At 29.0% G+C, this 22,015-nt stretch overlaps 2 protein-coding genes across 2 annotated transcripts; both read right to left on the bottom strand.

Moving 5' to 3' along the window:
• Nucleotides 1-3,723: 3,723 nt before the first annotated feature.
• On the bottom strand, nt 3,724-17,930 carry LOC123301230 (O-acyltransferase like protein-like). Its single transcript, XM_044883965.1, has 6 exons — nt 17,769-17,930; nt 15,698-15,891; nt 15,162-15,312; nt 5,123-5,315; nt 4,166-4,308; nt 3,724-3,924 (listed from the first exon to the last, which is right to left on the bottom strand). Exons 1-6 carry the CDS (start codon nt 17,928-17,930, stop codon nt 3,724-3,726), a joined length of 1,044 nt encoding a protein of 347 aa, XP_044739900.1.
• Nucleotides 17,931-18,979: 1,049 nt separating this feature from the next.
• On the bottom strand, nt 18,980-21,016 carry LOC123301229. The gene is made up of 5 exons (XM_044883964.1): nt 20,956-21,016; nt 20,735-20,886; nt 20,456-20,661; nt 19,152-19,237; nt 18,980-19,059 (listed from the first exon to the last, which is right to left on the bottom strand). Exons 1-5 carry the CDS (start codon nt 21,014-21,016, stop codon nt 18,980-18,982), a joined length of 585 nt encoding a protein of 194 aa, XP_044739899.1.
• Nucleotides 21,017-22,015: the final 999 nt, after the last annotated feature.

The following is a 22,015-nucleotide window of genomic DNA, read 5'->3' as shown; positions in this document are numbered from 1 at the left end:
CTTTTTTCTTCCTATATTTAAATTCTTGTACAGTGTTGTAATTTTTAAATATAATTTCCATTTAAAAACAAAGTTAATTAAAAATACAGTATGTTTCAGAAGTCTTCATTCATTTTTTAATGAGAAATTTTTTGTAGGGTATTTCTTTTTATTTTTTGTACGTTAGATACAGAAAAATTTTTCAAATAAAAGTTTGTTCTGGCGAAGAGGAACATCTTATAGTGATCTTTAAATTAACTGTGAACTTCAGAGTCGTTTAAAAATCAACTAGGGTTCGTTACTGATAAGAGATAGAAGGAAGATTAATTTAAACATTAGAAATTTGTTTGTTGTAAAAATAATAATAACTGTGGTTGGAAATATTTTTAAGTAAAACTGAATGTAAAAATCTACCTTTATTGTTCATGAAAGTGTATTTTTGCATTCAATTTCTGATTTGAATACGGTCATATTTATACCTTGAATTGTATATTGAATTTCTACCGTTTTTCGATGTTTCCAATAAAAATTGTGGAATTTAGTTTGCCCTTGGAGTAAGGAGTGTTAAAAATGGAGTAAGCTAATGGAGTAAGAGTTGCCCATGTTTAGAGCATCAAGTATCAAATGTGGAGTGCACGTAGTACAAAAGGGTCTCCTGCTCGCCGCCGAAGAATCCTCCTAAACTGGAAGAAATTATTACGAACGGATAAGAAGGTTGAAGATGACGGCAGGGAACTTAAAATATAATATAATTTGACGTACTGAAGATGATCTTTATTCGGTAGAGTTTATTTTGGACTTTAATTATATGATGATTAACTTTCCTTTACTATTTGGAAGGTCTTTTGTGTTTTATCAGTTAGAAGACTAATTCCTGACCATTAAAAAATACGTCCTTCTTGGAACTCAATAACTTCTGTTTGAAACTTTTTTTTTTTACGGCCAACCCTAAAAAATATTTTTCATTAAAGAGGTGCTAAGAAGAGTTATGGAACATGCTGTATACACTGCGAGATTAGATTATATGAGGCACTGTTTGTGTTAACATTAAAACAGTTGTATGCAAATAGAAAAGTAAAATACTGTTTTAATATTGAAACGAAAGGTGCTTCATGAATCGTTTTTCATTAAAAACGATTCATTTTCACATATTTAAATAAATAAATAAAAATAAAAAATGATGAAAAAACGTGTGTATGAAAAAAAAAATTTAATTTGTGTAATTTTTTGCTGCACTTGTATAAAATGAAGGCACATATTATTGTTATTAAGTTATGTTTAGATGTCATTTAAGATATATTATGTAATAATAAATATAAAAACAAAATATAAATAATAAAAATATTATATATCATTGAAAATAAATTGTGTTTTATTTTTTGAGCCTAGAGACAGATTCTCCATAAGGCAAAGTAGGCACGTGTCCACAGGCGCAAAGTTACAAAGGGGCGCGTGTGTGGAAGTTTTTCAATAAATATAAAATTAATTAATTGTAAGCAAAAAATTACAGTTCGTTGATATCAACAATTGTATGACAGTTTAGTTCATATAATTTCTGTAGAAAGGGAAAATTTTAATAAAAATGAACATCAAAACTTGGAACTCTCAATAGTCTAAGAATATGAAAAGGACACAAAGATGATGAAAAAAAGCAATCTGTCGAAGATATTACTTCTTCATTATCTGACCGGAAAACATTCAGAGTGGCAGTATATCTAGTCATTTTAAACAGACTTTTGGCTGAACTTCAAAGGTGATGCGAAGAACAATTTGATCAATTTGAACACTGAAGAATTTCAAAATAGAGCAAATATGATAAGTAACGATGTATTGTAGCGATTTAGACAAGTGTTTTTTTGATGACTGTGTCCATTTACGTTCTTATTTAATATTCGAGCCGGAGAACTACCCCGAAATAACAAAGCGATTTTACAGGTTCTTAAGAAATCTAAGAAATAAAGAATTTTAGAGTAAAGTACCAAAAAACAATTAATGAGTATGTTTTATTTTTTATGTTTCATGTATACGATATTTATTTACATCATGGTCTTTCGATTATAATTGACGATTTTAATATGATACATACAGCATAAATATTGACAAATGTCTTGTCTAGTAATCTTAATTAAAGACAATTGAAAAAAATACACTCGTACCAGGACTCGAACCCGGACTTCTTGGTTTCATGCCAAGCTCCCTACTAATTGGGCCATTCGAGGTCTAGGAACAGAGTGTAATTTTGTACTCTGAGCAGAGTAAAATTGTACTCTCAGAGTAAATTTTTTTTAACAGAGTAAAATTGCACTCTGTTCCTAGAGCTCGAATGGCCCAATTGGTAGGGCGCTTGGCATGAATCCAAGAAGTTCGGGTTCGAGTCCTTTTTCGAGTGTATTTTTTTCAATTCTCTTTAATTAATGATAGATTTTTATTACGGGAGGGGGGGGGGTTTACTTATTTTTGAAACTTCCAACGGGTGTAAAATTTCTAATCCACCTTTGCTTGAACTATATTCAAAATGAAGTGTAAATTTAAAAGTTACACTCCCTTAAGAATGTTTGTGAGATATATCAAAATGCTACAAATTTAAATTTAGAAGGATGATCTTCAGTTAATTAATGCTAAAGCTACAATGAAAATTTTAAAATGAGTACCTAACATTTAAAAGTTATTATAATAGGTTCAAAATTTTCTAATTATATAATTTGAACTCCATAGAAATAATTTTGCACAGTATTATTAACATTCACTAAACGATTATTTACTCAATAACCCGATTAGGTATCCTAAACAAGCAGCTCTAGTACATTTGGTTAGGCAGAAAAAAGAGGCTAATGTCTTTATCGCTTATGCGGATATATATGTATATTGACTGCCCAAAAGATTTTAGTACTTTTATCTTTGTTAATGTACAGGGAAAAGGAAGGTAAAGCGGACCAGACTTATTGATTTTATGAACACCTATATTTCTCTGGTATTATATCATATACATGGTATAATACCAAAGAAATGGATATTTATTTCTTCTTATAAAGATCTAGATTTAATCCTTTATACAAAATTTATTGTAATTACTTTATTGTGAAATGCAGCCATTGGGGTTATTCATTTATCATTCATTCAAAAAAGGGCATATTTTCCTGTAGCTAGTGAGAGATAGATAATGTATGTGTCCGCACAAAAGTCCGCACGACGCGCATTGTTATTTGAACAAGACACCAATTAACAATATAAATATTCCAAGAAGTCTATTCAAAGCTTGGGCTCAATCTTTAACCAAGTTCTGGATTTTCTATTCAGTAATTCTAAAGAAAAGTACTCATTCAAAGTGTACTCATTCAAAATGTACTCAAAAATATTGCTAATGGAATAAGGTTGGATAATTTTTGCAGAGCAACGCCAAATGGAAAAGTAAGTTTATTTTGATCTAAATAATAATTAATTAGATTGACTGTTGTTTTGAAGTAGTAGATTGGACATTTATACGAGTAACTTTCCTTTTTTATCTTTCTAGACCTACGTTTGAATGAATCTTATATATTATTATATAACTGCTGAGCTGTAAATGACAATTCTGGCCTGCGGTCGGGGTAAATCACAGTTTTAACTGTGGAATTAATGGAATTGAGGCATTTATATTTGGAAGTTGTTTTTAAATACTTCAAGTAACGAAGAAAAGAAATAAAAAGCCACTTAAAATTTTTTATTTTCATACAATTTTTATAGCACAACAGTAATAGTGTTTGCCTATACTGCAATATTTGATGAACCTTTCTCCTCAACAATAAATGGTAATTGAGTATTGTTATTTTCTTTCATTGGTATTTTGTCTACTTTTTTTGAGTCTCGAATTAATCTGTATATATTACTCAATGGATATTCTACACACATGCATAATATAAAACCAAATAAATATGCTATAGTCAGTTTACCCATTATTGAAACTATCTGAAAAGCAAAAATATGAACTGTTATTATTTACGTTAAATTTCTAATAATTAAGAACTAAAGAGCGATAGATTTATTAGGAGACTTTATTTTAATGGGTTGAATCATTCAGAAATCGGGGTTTAATATGTCTCGGTTAATATTGAAATTCGATCTTCGATTCCATAGGTTGCGTAAATATGTTCTCACATTAATAATTTCGACAAGAAAATAAGAATTTCTAGGTGTTTCATGTACTTACAAAAGTGTATCCATTGAAATTTCTTGGATAATAATTCATGGCATCTTGCATTATGTACAATTGAAAATGTACAAAATAACAGCAAAAACTCAATCGTCCAAACACGATTAGTACTCTAAGCTCTAAAATTTTTCGTATCCAATCTAAAAATGAAGTAACGATCCTTTCTTTAAAGATCGAAATTAAATAATATCCAACGCAGAGATAGTGGGTTCACTGGAAAGCTACTTTAATGCCATTTGTGTTTGAATATGATTTTGGTCCCAAGGGCACCGTGGCAGGCTTCAATAAAGCGTAATCTGGAAGGAGGGTAGGAGGGGGGTGGGTATGCCACCAATATTACGACAAATACTGAATTTCAATTAGTCTTATATGTGTGTGAACTCACACAAAAGATGCAATTCTTTACATTTTTGAAGCATTATTCTCGTGTAGGTCTATTTACGGTGGAAAAAAACATATTGACCACAAATCATCATCTACCAAATTGGCTTCCACTAGAAACAATATGCGCCATGTGTGTATAAAATTTGACCATCCCCAAATATTCCAAAACTAGTGTTCTTGGGACTTTGTGCAGAGTTTTGATCTACCCTTCAAACAAAATCCATGTTTTCAGAAATTTCGCGTTAAACTCAATTTATATAGTGTGTCGCATTTAAGATGAAGATACCCTCATATTTTCGTTATTTATAAGAATATCGTTTTGAAATTTTGCCATCACCCTGTATGAAATGCAAATTTCAAATCGATATTCTTATGAATAACAAAAATATGAGGGTGCTTCATCTTAAATGCAACACACTGTATATGTCTTTGAAAACTGCTTGATCCTTTGAATCATTGAAATATCGAAAATATTATGCTCAAACGAATCAAAACGTTTGGCTATAATTTTCCACTGAACCTGTATAAAAATTTTAAAGATGTGCTATCGGTCAGTTATTATGTACTTACACTCTTTCCGATTATGCATACCCCACAATAATACCGCTGTTCCATTGACAAAAATTAATTTATGAGTTGCAGACCATATGATTGCAAATATACGATTGGATTGTAATGCAATTAAATTGTTATTTAAAATCGTACAAAAAATGAAGAATCCAGCCACATTTAGGAAAACCATCCAAAACATTAGGTGACGAAACTAGAACAAACTCTTTTTAAATTAAAATCATTGACCTTCTATTTTTTTTTCAAAATGAACTTTTCGAAATCCGTGTAATGGGGTAAAAATAGTAACAAGTAATCAGGTTAATTTTACACAATTTCTCTCTTTAATTTTAGATTAAAATTATTCCTAAAAGTATTTCATGTATAGGGTGATCAAATTGGGTTTATACATTTTTTAATCACTACATATTATAAAACAAAGTCGCTTTTTCTGTCCCTATGTCCCTATGTCCCTTTGTACGCTTAAATTTTTGAAACTACGCAACGGATTTTGATGCGGTTTTTTAATAGATAGAGTGATTTAAGAGGAAGGTTTTTATGTATAATACATCCATATTATAGTAGAGTAAGGGGTTGAAATAGGGGTTGAAAGGGATATGCTTCAAAAACTAAAAAAGTTGTGCATCGATTAAGCTCAAATATTGACACGATATACAACCAGCTTCAAAGATCTATTGTTTTTATCTACTTTTAACCTTCGGAGGGTAGAAAAGTGTAGCGAGAAAGTGGGAAGGAACTATCGAATATTTACAAATATACCTAAGTGGGGTATCAAATAAAAGAGCATGACGTGTACATTGTTGCGGGAATTAATGTTTTGGTGAGGTAATTAGAAAAAAAAGAAACGTATTTTTACTCTTCCCTAAATTTAAATACTTAATTGTTTCTCGACTTGCGTCGAGAACAAGAAGTAAGCCTCAGCCAAAATTCCTCGCAACCCCCAGAACACTCGGATTAATATTTACCATATCAAAAAAAAGAAATATTAAACAGTGTCACTAAAGGGAAACATCCCGGTCTGAAAATAAAACCGAAACAGATCAAACTGCGTGCTAGGCCCAAAGATAACGCCGAAGGCGATTACCCCCCAGAAAGTATTAACAATACAAATAAAAAAAAAAGTCTACGTTTAAAATAAAATAAACTATAAAGTTTGTTTATTTGATTAATTCAAAAAAAATAAAAATGTTTGACTATACATACTTAAGAAAAATATAAATTCACAAGGCATCAGCCTTGTTTTAACACTTACATGAATTTTACATGTTGAAATTAAAACCAAAATACAAAGTTTTGAAAAATATCCTTCGATATGAATTTAGAAAAAAAATTAACTTATATATAAAATATATAATAAAAATAAAAAGTTTCCTGTATGTAGTTTGTGATCACAGTGAATACAATTCCATAAAATTACATTTTATAAGGAATTGTGCTCACAAATAAAATTCTAAACGCCACAAAAAACATACAAAGGAAAATAATATAAAGTTACACAATTTTTTAAATTATTACAGAATGTCCCTTTTACACTCTGTATAATTGTGTGTTTTCAATAAACGACATTTAACAAAAATATATGTTTAAACTGTCGTATTCAAAAATATAAATTCTTGATAAGAATTAATTAAATAAATTATAAAAATAAAATAATTTAATTATTGCCACACACTAAAGGTGTGTTAAAAAAAAAGTATCCATCTTGGAATAAATAATTTAAATTAATTATTCCAAGATGTTTTCCTTATGACGCTTAAAATTTAAAGAGAATTATTTTAACTCAAATTGCACTGAGCTCTGTTCGGGTGACTGGTGACAATTTTTAGAACTAACAGTTGCAAAAAAATAAATAACAAAGTTGAAAAAAAATAAAGTACAGTCACCGACAGAGTAAACTTTTTAATACAATATGTACCGTCACAGACAGATTTAAAGTTTGATATTTTACATTATTGTTGCATACTTTATTACTAATTAATTAATTATAATTAGTTTGCCAACAATTTGTAACACTCCCCCGCCCTAAAAAAATTCGAAGAATAAAGAAAAAGAGAATAAAGCGGAGAGAGAAAAAAAAAATTAATTTTGCACTATTTGTGGTTGATAGGGCTTCAGATGACTAACATGCACACGAGATAAAGTATTATCATTCTCGTCAAAAAGCTCGACCGACACTGGTCCAGTAAAACGTAAAATTCTTTTTGGACCTGAATATCTAGGTTGAAATTTACTGTCAGTATCAAAGGTCGCACGATACTTAGGAAGCTTCACACAGACTATCTGATCCACCCTGTATTTAACATCTACAGTATTACCTTTACGTTTATTTATAATTTGATTCATTTTAACTAATGCTTGTTTAACCTCTTCATGTGTTGGTGGTTTATCTGCCGTAAAATAATTATAAGTTTCTAGCCCTAAATCCAAGGTGTTATTTAAACGTCGTTTAAAAAAAATTTCGACTGGAGAAGTTCCAATAGAAGTATGATAACTATTGTTATATTGAAAAGTAAAATATGGTAAAACTTTAGTCCAAGCTTTATGCTCCAAGGCATATTGCTTTATAATACACGCCATATTAATTTTTAAATTTCTATTTAATCTCTCTGACATATTAGCACATGCGTGATAGCTTGAAATATAAGCTGCTCTAACACCATGATTGAATAAAAAATTTTTGTATTTTTGGGCCACAAAACATTTGGCATTATCACTAACAACACATGCAGGGTAACCAAATTGCATAAAAGTTTTATGAAGAAATTTAATAACCACTTCCGCTGTTGCCCTACGTGTAGAGTATGTAATAGCAAATTTACTAAATGAATCAAGAATAACTAAAATATATTTCATTCCACCATCCAAAGATGGAATTAAAGGACCGATAAAGTCTATGTAAAGTTTATCCCAAATACCAGTGGGAACCGTTGACTTTGTGTGCACATTGGTATTTTTATTATAAGGTTTAAATTGTTGACAAACTGTACAATTTTTAATAAATTCTACAACTTTTTTATATAATAAATTATGATAAAATCTTTTGGCAATTTCTCTATAAGTTTTAGTTACAGCACCATGCTGACCATATAAAGAATTATGATAATAATTAATGACATATTCAAGCATTGAATCTGGTAGAACTATTCGTTTTAATTTATTCCGTCCAACTTCGCGCAGCAAAAGACCGTCCTTAAGTGAAAAGTTATTAACATTATGGCCATTTTTTAATTGATCCATTATGAATTTACACTGATTACAATTCTCTTGTGCAAGCTTAATTGAAAGAAAACCCTGAGGTTCAGTAACTAAAGTATTTAATAGAAAAACCGGGTCGTTTTGTAAAGATTCATCCTTGACCAAATTATTATTGTCAACTAAAGATGGATCTTCACCCGAATAATTACTACCATTATCATTTTTTAATAAAAAATTATTTGTAGAGAAATTACCATTCGAAAACAATCTAGATAAACAATCTGCTGCAGTATTATCTATGCCCTTAATATGTTTCGGTGTAAAATTGAATTTTGACAGTGTCAAAATCCATCTCGAAAGTTTGTTAAATTTTTGTGGTGAATTAAAAAGATACACTAAAGCATTGTTATCGGTTTCTAAGAAAAAATGTCTATCGACAAGGTAGTCACTAAAAGTATTTAATGAAAAAATTACAGCTAAAAGCTCTAACTCATAAGCGGAATATCTCATTTCAGCGGGATTTAATTTTCTAGAACAATATTCAATTGGGTGTAAATTCCCATTAATATTTTGCAATAAAACGGCTCCTAGGCCAACAGATGACGCATCCGTTCTCACAACAAAGGGATATTTATCGTCAAAAATAGGAAATTTCAAAATTGGTGCAGACGTTAAAGCTTTTTTTAATTTAGAAATAGCCTCGACATGTACATCAGTTATTTTAAATTGAACATTTTTCTTTTTTAATTCATTCAAAGGTGCAACAATAGAACTAAAATGCTCAATATAGCGAGCAAAAAACGCTGCCATTCCGATAAATTTTTGCAACTCCTTTATATTTTTTGGAATTGGCATGTCACAAATAGCACTAATTTTGTCAGGATTAGGACGTCTACCTTCTGATGATATAATATGGCCAAGAATTTTTAGACGTGCCATAAAAAATTTATTTTTATTTGGATTTAAAGTTAAATTAAGTTTTTTAAATCTACTTAATACCTGGTTTAAATGAATTTTATGATCATCAATCGAGCTTGAAAAAACTATAATATCATCGTAATAAATTAAGATACACACATTCAACAAATCGTTAAATTCTTTAATTAGAAAACGATATAAGCATTGGGAACTAATATTAAGTCCAAACGGACAACAAACAAAAGAAAATTGTCCCCATTGCGTATTAATAGCAGTAATATCTCTGCTCTCTTTACTCAAGCTACACTGGTAGTAGCTCTTTGACATATCCAAGGTAGAAAACACTTTTGCGCCTCCTAGACTAGAAAATATGTGATTGATCGATACATTTGAAATCGGATCAAACACAATTTTTTTATTAACGAACCTATAGTCAGCTACCATGCGAAAACCATCCTGTTTTTTAACAAAAAACACAGGAGATGCATAACTAGACTGGCTAGGAACTATAATATTTAATTTCAAAAGCTCATCCAAATGTTGCTTTAAGAGTAAAGATTTATCTTTTGGTAAAAAATATGCAGTTTTATAAACTGGTGTATCATCCTTAAGTTTAATATGATATTCATAATTTTTTGCTCTCCCAGGAATTTCAGAAAATACTGACTTATACTTTTTATATAATGAATCCATAAATTCTTTATCCTTTTCTGACAAATTTAGTGGTAATTCACAAATAATATTAACGAAAAATTGTGTGCAATTTTTTTCAAAAGGAATTTCAATATTTCTAAATGAATTAAAAAATACTTTGTTATTATATAAATCTAATATCATACCACATTTGTTGAGAGACGGTGCTCCAATAATCATATCAAAAATGGATTTTTCCATTAAGTAAAATTCTAAATTCCAGCTGAAATTACTAATCTTGACGTGTAACGTAACCTTCTTCTTCATAGTTACATAATTTGATCCCGGTAATGTAACAGTAATTTTTTCATCTTCATAAATAACTTTCTTAATTTTTAATTTACTAAACATTTTTCTAGAAATCACATTTATAGTTGATCCCGAATCTAAAAGAGATAATATTTTAATATTGTTCACAGAAACATAAATTAAGGGCATCGAAGATGCATTTTTTGAAGAACCTAGTGTGTGGCATGGTTCAAGTTTTTTGAACTTGATGTGTCTCTATTGGCTAATTTTATACATTGTTGAATTTTGTGTCCTGATCGTTTACAATAAACACAAAATATAGATTTACTTTTATTTAAATTTGATTTTGCTATCTGAACAGAAGCTTTTTTATCATTTTGCCCTGTAATTTCAGGCTTAAGATCCTTAACATTTTGAACATTTTGAACATTTTGAACATTTTGAACATTTTGAACATTTTGTTCAATATTAACCAAACTAGAATTTTGATCATTAAAACTATTCTGTATTCTATTTTGATACAAGTTAAATTTATTAAATGCATTTTCTCTTGTTATTATTTCTTGTAAATTTCTTACAAAAGAATTTAAGGAAACTAAAGTTTCAGGAATTGGAAGCAATTTAATCAAATTAAAGGTTTTCTGATTAACATGGGCAAATATAATTTGTATAACTATTTTAATGTCCTCTTTAGGCATTAGTATTTGCGAGTATTTCAAAATATCAGTTACAAAATCAGAAAACTTTTCATTTGGAAGTTGTCTTCTTCTAATGTATCTATCAATTGCAATTTGCAATTGTGCAGGAGATATATACTCAGATAATAAAATGTTTGAAATATAAGTCCAAGTTTTATTATTTGAAATTTGCTTTGACCAAAAGTGTTTTGTATTTGAATTACATTTTGTAATTAAAAATTTAATAAGAGAATTTTCATCAACTAAACTTAATGAAACAACACTATTGGTTTCAATAATAAAATTAATAATTGAACTTGTATCAAATAAATCTAAATTTTTAATGTTATTTGTAAGAGATTCAAATCTAAATTTAAAATCTTGAGATTTCTCTTTACTTATCTTGGTATTTAGTGATGAAATAATGTGTGTTAAATGATCCACATGAATATATTTTGCCGCTTGCGTATCATACGACGTTGATGGTACCGGATCAATTAAACATTGTATTGTCTCATCCTTTTGTTGAACTGATACTTGAACATCTTTGTCAACGACATTAAAATCCGTTTGTATTCTTTTGTTGTTGTATTTTTCGTCTTTAACAGGTTTTGGAAAACCACGAAAATCTTCGTCGTCAGACGACATTTTTCCCTTTTATTTGATTTCCTCAAAAAAAAAATTAACGAAACGAAAACAAAAAAAAGAAATTAGTAAAGTTCAACAAAGTAAAAATTACAAACGTTTGAATTAATTTTGATGAAATATGAACTTGTTTCAAAATAAATATTCATGTAAATAAAAAAAAAAGTTTTTTTTTTTTTTTAAAAAATAGCCAATAAAGAAACATACAAAAAAAAACTATGAAATAAAATTTGGATTTACAACTTAAATAGTAGACCAATAAAGGTAATCAAAATAGCAATATATTTTAAGATTACATAAAATGTGTAAAAAAAACAAAAACAAAATCTAATTAATTCAAACTAGTCAATGTTATATAATTGGATTTATAATGTCAATTCCTTGAACAAATACCAAAAAAAATATTAGATATTATTTTAATAAATATCCAATATTATGTAAAAAAATTTTTTTTTAATTTTCAAAATTTCAAATTTATATACGAAAATATTCAACTTACGTGATTCCACAAACTACATACAAGAAAACTTTACTAGTCAAAAAAAAAATTTAGAGAAAATTAAACGTAGATTTCCCTTTTAAAGTAATGTAACCAGATATAACGCAAAAACTAAAAGGTGTTACGCTCACTACCAAGTGTACGAAAATCGTAGATCTCGAAGCTCTGATAACAAAGTGATACGCTCGCTACCAAGTGTTGCGTAAACGTAGATCTCGAAGTTACCATTTAACGCTCTACTACCAAGTGTAAACGAAATTGGTAGTTAACGCTCTCGCTACCAAGTGTTGCGGGAATTAATGTTTTGGTGAGGTAATTAGAAAAAAAAGAAACGTATTTTTACTCTTCCCTAAATTTAAATACTTAATTGTTTCTCGACTTGCGTCGAGAACAAGAAGTAAGCCTCAGCCAAAATTCCTCGCAACCCCCAGAACACTCGGATTAATATTTACCATATCAAAAAAAAGAAATATTAAACAGTGTCACTAAAGGGAAACATCCCGGTCTGAAAATAAAACCGAAACAGATCAAACTGCGTGCTAGGCCCAAAGATAACGCCGAAGGCGATTACCCCCCAGAAAGTATTAACAATACAAATAAAAAAAAAAGTCTACGTTTAAAATAAAATAAACTATAAAGTTTGTTTATTTGATTAATTCAAAAAAAATAAAAATGTTTGACTATACATACTTAAGAAAAATATAAATTCACAAGGCATCAGCCTTGTTTTAACACTTACATGAATTTTACATGTTGAAATTAAAACCAAAATACAAAGTTTTGAAAAATATCCTTCGATATGAATTTAGAAAAAAAATTAACTTATATATAAAATATATAATAAAAATAAAAAGTTTCCTGTATGTAGTTTGTGATCACAGTGAATACAATTCCATAAAATTACATTTTATAAGGAATTGTGCTCACAAATAAAATTCTAAACGCCACAAAAAACATACAAAGGAAAATAATATAAAGTTACACAATTTTTTAAATTATTACAGAATGTCCCTTTTACACTCTGTATAATTGTGTGTTTTCAATAAACGACATTTAACAAAAATATATGTTTAAACTGTCGTATTCAAAAATATAAATTCTTGATAAGAATTAATTAAATAAATTATAAAAATAAAATAATTTAATTATTGCCACACACTAAAGGTGTGTTAAAAAAAAAGTATCCATCTTGGAATAAATAATTTAAATTAATTATTCCAAGATGTTTTCCTTATGACGCTTAAAATTTAAAGAGAATTATTTTAACTCAAATTGCACTGAGCTCTGTTCGGGTGACTGGTGACAATTTTTAGAACTAACAGTTGCAAAAAAATAAATAACAAAGTTGAAAAAAAATAAAGTACAGTCACCGACAGAGTAAACTTTTTAATACAATATGTACCGTCACAGACAGATTTAAAGTTTGATATTTTACATTATTGTTGCATACTTTATTACTAATTAATTAATTATAATTAGTTTGCCAACAATTTGTAACAACATTACAAAACTGTTATCCCACGCAAGGAAATGTGGAGGGAAGGGTGCAAGTGGGGATGTTGCCCAGCAAAGCGGGTAGTTCACAGCTAGTTTGAAATAAAAGCAATACAGTGATATGGCATGGCATTTACATTTAAAAATGATTTCAAGTAAATGAATGCATTTTAACAATAAGACTATTTACTTTTGCAAAAAATGTAGTCCATTAACACTTCCCTATCACACGAACCCATCAAACTGAAAAACAATCGTGGATGTAAACATGATTAGTGAATAATATTCTTAACTCCTTAGTTGTTTATTCAAGAAGCCATTTAACCAAATTGAGTTTCATCGATTCGCTCATGAAATAATGGTTCTGCATGCACATTGAAATTGCCGTATTTGAAGTTAAAAATTCTACGATTAACCTCTGTATCTATACGATAAACCTACATGTTTATGAATCACGTTAAAAATTTATCAGCAACTAAAATTAACATTTTGGTGAGTGTTTATAGTATACGTAATTGGATCGTATATTTGAAAATGAAAATAGCCTTGTTGTAAAAAATTGGAAAACGAACCTGGATTGAATAGCTGCAAAGCCAAACAATGAGCATCGAAGTGGAATGATAAATCGGCAAAGATCTCGGAATTTAAATATGAATATGATTGCCGGAATACGGAACGGACTAGAACTTGCTACATAAAATTTATTTACGATGAAGCGACGGGGAAAAATGAAAGAAGTAGCAACTGAAATGCAAAAACACGTTCGGTGTAAAGAAAATGGGAGAATTGCTAAGCCAGAGTTCAGTTTATTATACAGCGGACCTGAAGATAATACTGGACGGTATGGAACAGGATTTTTATTGAATAAAAGCGTAAGAAAAAAGTCATTACTTGATTGGCGTGAAACTTTATAATTTTCTTAAGAATCTTCTTAAATAATATTCATTGGTGGGACCCTTTACTTTATCGATTGGAAATTTGGATATATTATAGGTATTCATATTCTACCTGCTATGGGTACTTTTATTTTTCGAAATTCCTGTTAATTTTCCTAATTTTCATTTTTCACACCCAGGTTCTTTTTCTTATTCCACTATACCTGGATGTGAATAACGAAAGTTGGAAAAATTAACAGAATTTTCGAAAAATAACTACCCAGCGCAGGAAGAATATTAATACCTATAACATATCCTAATTTCAAATCGATAGAGTAAAGGGTATAATCGCAGTTCTTGAAATTCAATTGTAGGTTAGGTTAGGTTATGTTATATTGGTTGTCCACGAAAGACACACTTAGGCCCATTGTGATACCATATATGTGTTTTCTACCTTTCCGCTGATAATTTCATTTATCAGCTCTTCAATTTCAGAGGCTGAGTGCATCTCCTTCATGCACATACCATGCATGACACCAGCCCATCACAACTATTAATGAAATTAATTTAAATTCAATTGTAACTTTAACCATTTTTGTCTGGAAAGACCGAAAGGCTTTTCTATATACTTGTTTTTTCCACCAATGAATATTTAAGAGGATTCTTGGGCAAATTATAAAGTTTCAAGCCAATCAATTAATGATTACACGCCAATCAAAAATGTGTATAGACGAGCCTTAAATAAAATTAACGTAGTCAATTATTATATAGATCATATGAAAAATTATTGTTACCCATGATTTTTTAACCAAATCACTTTTCAATGCTCCTGTATGATAAATATATCCACAAATTATTCCATAAATTGTGGCACTTGCATTTGTATACGATTGAAAATAAGTATGCCAATACGTAGGATTATCAAGTAAAAACTCTCTCATTGACCTGAAAGAATTATTATTCTAATCATAAGTATGCAAAGAAAACTTCAATCAATTTGTTTATTTAATAGTTATTCAATAAGTGATTCAGTGATAGTTCACCAACTTTTATTGTTTGCTTTTTCACAATAAGGCGTTTGGTGGTCACCATATTGAATTTTCATTATTGCCATATCTTCAGTAGCACTTTCAAGGCTAAGATAAATCGATTGACGTCTGAATTATCAAAATCGGCCCACGCGTTTGGTCTCTAGTGTGCCATATATGAACACACTGATACCCATATATAGACTAATACACACATTACCACTCCTTTGCATTGCTCAGCCGGGTAAAAAAGAATCAAAAAACTTTTCGATGAATATATTGTTATTTTTTCTAAAACTTACTGTGGATAATTTGCAGTCATTGGCCCCAAATTATAAATATATGTAATAACACCGGGTATTAAAACTGAAATTATTAAGCAAGTAGATAATATAGTTTTAATTTGGCCTTTTATTAACCATATTGAGCTTAATATCAACACTGTTACAACATATAATTGTGTATCAGCTATTAAATACCACGTTTGAGGCATACACTAAAAAAAAAAGTATTAAAGGAACAAAATTTTAACGTAAAATTTGACTTAAATTTCAAACAGTTGTACCAATCTTTGCGAAAAATCATCGAATTTGGATCTGCAATAGCTAATTTGAAAACATGTACTTTCTAATTTTTAAATCTTTTGCTCAAATTTTTATCACCCCTTGATGCTTTGTATGAATGGTTGAAAGTGTGGGAAATATTATCCCTAAATTTTCTATAAAGTTTAGAAGCGTACCAAAATTTTAAAAATAATTTTTCAACAAAGTTAAGACCATTCGAAATGGGGACTGCCGACGGAAGTGAAAACTAAAAACATTTGAATAACTGGCCTTCGGCCTGGTTGAAGTCTACAGCAATGGAACCCGATCCGCTCGCATATAGCTCTAATAAATACCTATTCACAATACCTAAATAATAATAAATAATACTTCAATACTAATCAAATAGCTGTTCTAGATAAATATGGTGGGAGAGCAAATAAATACATTTGCATAGTAAGATACAATGTAATATATTATTTATATGCGTTTCCACCATTTATTTCATGGATTTAAATTTTTTGGTGCGGAACCCTCAAATACAATTTGTAGTGGACCTAATTGTGAATCAAATCACCATCTTCGTATCCATTTCAACACACATCATCAAATTCGGCCCATCCGTATAGGAAAAGTTCAATCACAAACACACGCGATAACGGTGACGGTAATTTTTTGTTGCGAAACCTTCAAAAACTTTTGTAGTGGACCGAATTGTGAACCTAAACCAATTCGGTCCACTACAAAAGTTTTTGAGGATTTCGCACCAAAAAATTGACGGTGACTTGACGGTGACGATGACGCGAGTTCCATGATTTTTGTACACCCAAAAAGTGCTCAACGAGCCAAAAGAAGTTTTTACTTCAAAAAGTTATCGTACGAGCTTTTTGGATTCGCATTCCAAACAAATTTGAAAGCAATAAGCTTTTATTAAAATGTTTAATAAATAAAATTACTAGCGTGTATTGTGTTTTCTTACTTATTAACTTATCTGTGATCGAGTATTGTTAAAGTTTGGGCCTAAAAAATGGAAAAATTCTGTTTTTTGAAATGTTTTAAAAACGAAAAGTGGGATAGTGGTCAAAGTTTATGCAAAACAATATGCCAGTGTATGTAAGAAGGCAGTTTAAGTTTTGGAATGAAATGAAATAAATCACTGAGATGATTATTTCAAAACATACAGGATTTTAAATTCGGAAGTGTCAATTTTGCTTGGAAAGTCATTTTCAAGAAAAATAAACCAGCTTTCGAATGTTTGTAACAAATTTTTTGTAAAATAATTTTTAAAATTTTGCTACTTTTGCTTCTTAACTTATATAAAATTAAGGGTAACTTTTCTCACTCTTTCAACCCTCCGTGCAAAGCGGCAAGGGGTGATATAAATTTTAAAAGTGATAGTACAAGTTTTCAAACGAGCTATTGCGGTTGAAAATTTGATAATTTGTCGCAGATATTGATAATTTGTCGGAGTTGTGATCATTTAAAAGTAGTCGTTTTTATTAACATCAACACTCGGACACAGACTAATGGTGGTTTGGACTGTTTGTAGTGAAAATGACGTTCAAATCGTCATTAACTGTCGCAAGATTCACTTTAATTTTGCCCACGAGAAGGGTTTTATTTGTTATCGTTTCATGGGACTAAAATTTTTTTTTGCTGACTATAAAAATTTTTTTAACACTCCCATATTTGTATTAAAGAATAAAGGAGGTTTTACTTTTCGGATAATGAGACTGTTAAAAAGGTAAGCGAAGGTGAATTTAGGGTTGTTGCAGAAGGTACATTTTTTACCTAATTGTTCCTTACACTACTGCGGAAATTGAATACGTACAATATCACTTGGATAAATATTCTTATAATTGATAAATGTTAATTGCCACCATCCATTTCGACAATTTTTCTGATGTAATTCAATTTGTTTGTGCCAATATGGGCCACCATTGCTAAAATGTGACACTAATGTAGCATTTATTATTATAAAAAATGCATACATTGGAGTCAATCTGAAATCAATTGTTTTTTAATTTTAGTAATTAAAATATTTTTGTCTTGTTATATGAAAATAAGTTATTGAATCAAATAAGTATCCAAAACTAGTTTTGACTGTTTTAGGGCAAAAAATAGAATCATTTTTCTTCACAATGACCTTTTTCTAGGATTGATCTTAATTTAAACGTATTCGGCTAAAATTTTTAACAATAGGTACCTGAGATAGCGATTTAAAATTGATGTAAATATAAAACCAAAATAAAATTTTCTATTTTCCATTTGTTTAAATACTGATATCGATAAAACAAAAGAACTAAGTAGGAAAAACGATTGCATAAGTAAATTACCATTTACGGCGAGACTCATCAATGGATGTATATATAACTGCAAAGTAAAATTAAAATTTCAGATATTTCTGACAAAATTTCTAAGGGTGGTACTTCAAATTTATGATTTTAGAAATACATATGTTTAAGGTAGTACTATAGGTAATAGACATTGCATTCACAATTTAATGAAACTTGGCATAGTTGTCCATTATTATATTATAATTAACCAGTTAAATTTTTAGGGGCCTTCAGAGAACTGAATGAAACTGAAACATGAATTTCGAAAAATCCTTTCTTATGTAACACCTACAGTATAAAATCAATATATTCTCGAAATTTCAAACTTTAATTAATTTGCGATTCAGGCTGGTGGTCGATATATAAGTCTCGACATTGCCTATTGCCTATTCAACCCTCCAGATTATTTCCCTCATCTGAAATGTTTCTGATTTTAAATAATATACAAAAATAATTATTTTGAAAAAAAGAAAAAATCATCAAAATCGGAGCTGCTATTGAGGACTAACTGTAGGTACTAATAGGGAAATTAAAGATGTATCTTAAGTATTCATAAGTCACGACTTGTAGCTGAGACCTTGATTGATAGGTGGCTTAAAAACTTACCTCTTCAAAAAATTTATTATTATTATATGGAATTACACAATAAAGAAAGCCTACATGTCCAGCCATTACAAAAAACATCATAAAAAATCGTATCATCGCATCAAAAATCACGAGAGTTTTTTATGGTTGTTAACTGTTTCACATTTTTTATTAACGACCAACATAATACACATTTTAAGGCTACAACACAAATGATATTAATAAAAATTTTGGTTTGAGTCGACACTCAGTTTGTTTGGATCTTTAATAACTAAAAATATTGAATATCTTACCAAAAGAAGTTTTTCTTAAATCAGGCATATTTTTATCGATTAATGTTGAAATTATCACAGATAAGAAAATCAATCCTAAAATTACACTAAAACGAAAAAATAAATTATTTTAGTGTATACAAAAATAAAATTAATTTCGACTTTTGCTACAATTTCCTAGATCAATTTTTGTATTATACAAATACGTATTTCGACTACCAAATAGTCATCATCAGTATGGATTAGGTAACCATAATTACTCTTATGTGTATGTTACTCGTTCCTAATTTGGTGACGGTCTGCATGTGCATAGCTAATTCATACTGATATAACTAAGTATTTGAAATACGTGTTTATATAATACAAAAATTGATCTAGGAAATTGGGTCAAAAATCGAAATTTATTTCGAAATATTCTAGAGATCTCATTTATTAGCTTTGATAATCTTTATTTTACAAAAATAGTTCAGGGGATGATTTTTCAGAGCTTAAATGGAAATCTTTTTTCTTATTTTCGCTGTTATTACCCTTAGCATGCGTGCAAAATTTCTGCAGTGGCATCATTCCGTGAAATCATGTTATTTTGGCGTTTAGCATTGGCAGAGGCAGATTATAAAGGGGCGCGCATGTACAAGAGTTTAAACAAACATAAAATTAATTGTGTAAGTTATTCAAAAAATTACAGTCTGTTGATATTGGTATTTGTATGACAGTCATTCAAATGTATGATGACAGTCTAAATCGTATAATTTCTGCAAAAAGGGAAAATTTTAATTAAAATGAACAGCAAGCCTTGGAAATCTCAATAGATAAAGATTACGATAAGGACATATAGAGGATACGGAAGAGAAAGCTCACAGTCTGCCGAAGACATTACATCTTCATTATTTGGTCGGGAAACATTCAAAGTGACAGTATATCTAGTATTATCTAGTAATTATAGACTCGACTTGTGATTGAACTTCAAAAGAGGCAAGAATAGTACAGCAATTGTTATAAACGATCTATTCTGGTGATTTAGAAAAATTCTTTTTTGATTTATGTATCCGTCTACCGTCTTATTTAACAACGATAGCTCGAGTCGGATAACTGCTCCTATGAACGAACGCGATTTTACAGGTTATAAGAATTAAATAACTGCAATATAAAGAAAAAAGACCTTTATTAATAGTTTGTATTACGGGGGATTTAAAAACTAACTACGGGGTGCAAAATTTGTTTACCCACCCCTGACTCTTGGCACTAAAATAATACGATACTTTTTGGGCAACTATTCTAAAGTTTTTATAGTTTATAAATTATTAAAATTTTGTATACATACTTACATTGCCGTAATATCTAAATAATCGAAAGGTTTTATCTCGAACTTTTTACATTGCACTTTTTTCATCAACACACTTAACTCATCCTGTTCAAACTTTGCTTTGAAAATATTTTTATGAAACTCAAGATCAGTTTCGTTTCCAACTTGTATACAACGTCCCATTTCAAGCACATCACGTCGAAATTTTAATTTATCGGCATTATTTTCCTACATAAAATATAGTATACTGCAATTCACTTTAAAATAAAGAATTATTAGGTATAATTATTAAGATTCAAACCTGAATTAAGTTCCACAAAACTGAACTCGTATTTGTGGAAATTGGAATTAAATTAATTTCAAAAATACAATACTGATACGGTTGTCCTTTAATTTCACATAATTTATAATCGTCCATATCATATAATTTTGGTAACTTATAATAATCATTTTCTATAAAATAAGAAAAACAGAAATTTTCGGAAATAATATTTTGGTTAAAAAGTTTTTAATATTTGCTACCATTAAGTTCTGCAGAAGCAAATTGAAATATGATTGTAATTAATAGAATATAAAAACGCATTATTGTCGTTAAAAAGGTAATCTTTAAAATAAAAACGTACAATTAAAATTAAAACTGTAAAAACTTTTGTATCAAATCAAATTTGAATTTTGAAAATACACACTTTATAAACGAATTTTAATTGAGTCGCATTATTGGCGTTACTAAAGCAAAAAATCTTCCGGGAGTTTATTACAATTAAAATTGTAAAATATTTGTATAACTATTGAAATATGCATTTAAAAAAAAGGTATTTACGACTTAACGAGCAAAAAAAAAATTAACAAAATATTTAAAAAAAATTTATAATTTTGAAAATGGACTAAACAAATCCTTGACCAAGGTTTCTTTAATAGTCTTTATTATCTACAACAATTTTTACTTCTAATATTAGTTAGGTAAATGAACGCTGAAAATAATCAAATTTTAAATTACAGCAACAAAAATGGATGCAACTGGAAACAACATTTCTGATTTTGAATTTTATGAGAATTTGATTCAAAATGATTTGAAATTTATTCAAAATTTTGAATAGAAATAGAAAGGATTTCAATAGAAACGCATCAAAAATTCAGTTTGGGATAATTCTTTTTCTAATTTTCAAAAAAATCTCGATTTTTATTTTGGGGGGTGGTTGTCCGATTATTAAAATTAATAAATGACTTCAAAAGTAGGCATATTTAACTTTGGTCTTATGGGAAAACGATAGATGGATGATATGTTTTTATAGATTTCTCCAAAACTAGCCGGTGGAGACCCAAATTAAAAAAAATATATTAATCTGGAGTAATTTTCAAAATATTGAAACAAATTTTCAAATCATTTAGCTTTTGATATTTTGAAAAGTAAGGCAGATATTGAAAAATTTTATTTTTACTTTTCGTCTACACTAATGAAGTTATAACAAAATTCATCATGAAAGTTGAAAATAAGGTACAAGTAATAGGGTATTCTACAGTCTACTATTAATGAAAAAGTACTTCAAAATGTTGATTTTGCTAATAAAAAGCCACAAAAAAT

This window comes from Chrysoperla carnea, chromosome 5 (genome assembly GCF_905475395.1).
Source record: "Chrysoperla carnea chromosome 5, inChrCarn1.1, whole genome shotgun sequence".
Taxonomy (NCBI): Eukaryota; Metazoa; Arthropoda; class Insecta; order Neuroptera; family Chrysopidae; genus Chrysoperla; species Chrysoperla carnea.
This window is presented reverse-complemented; position numbering and strand designations above follow the sequence as displayed.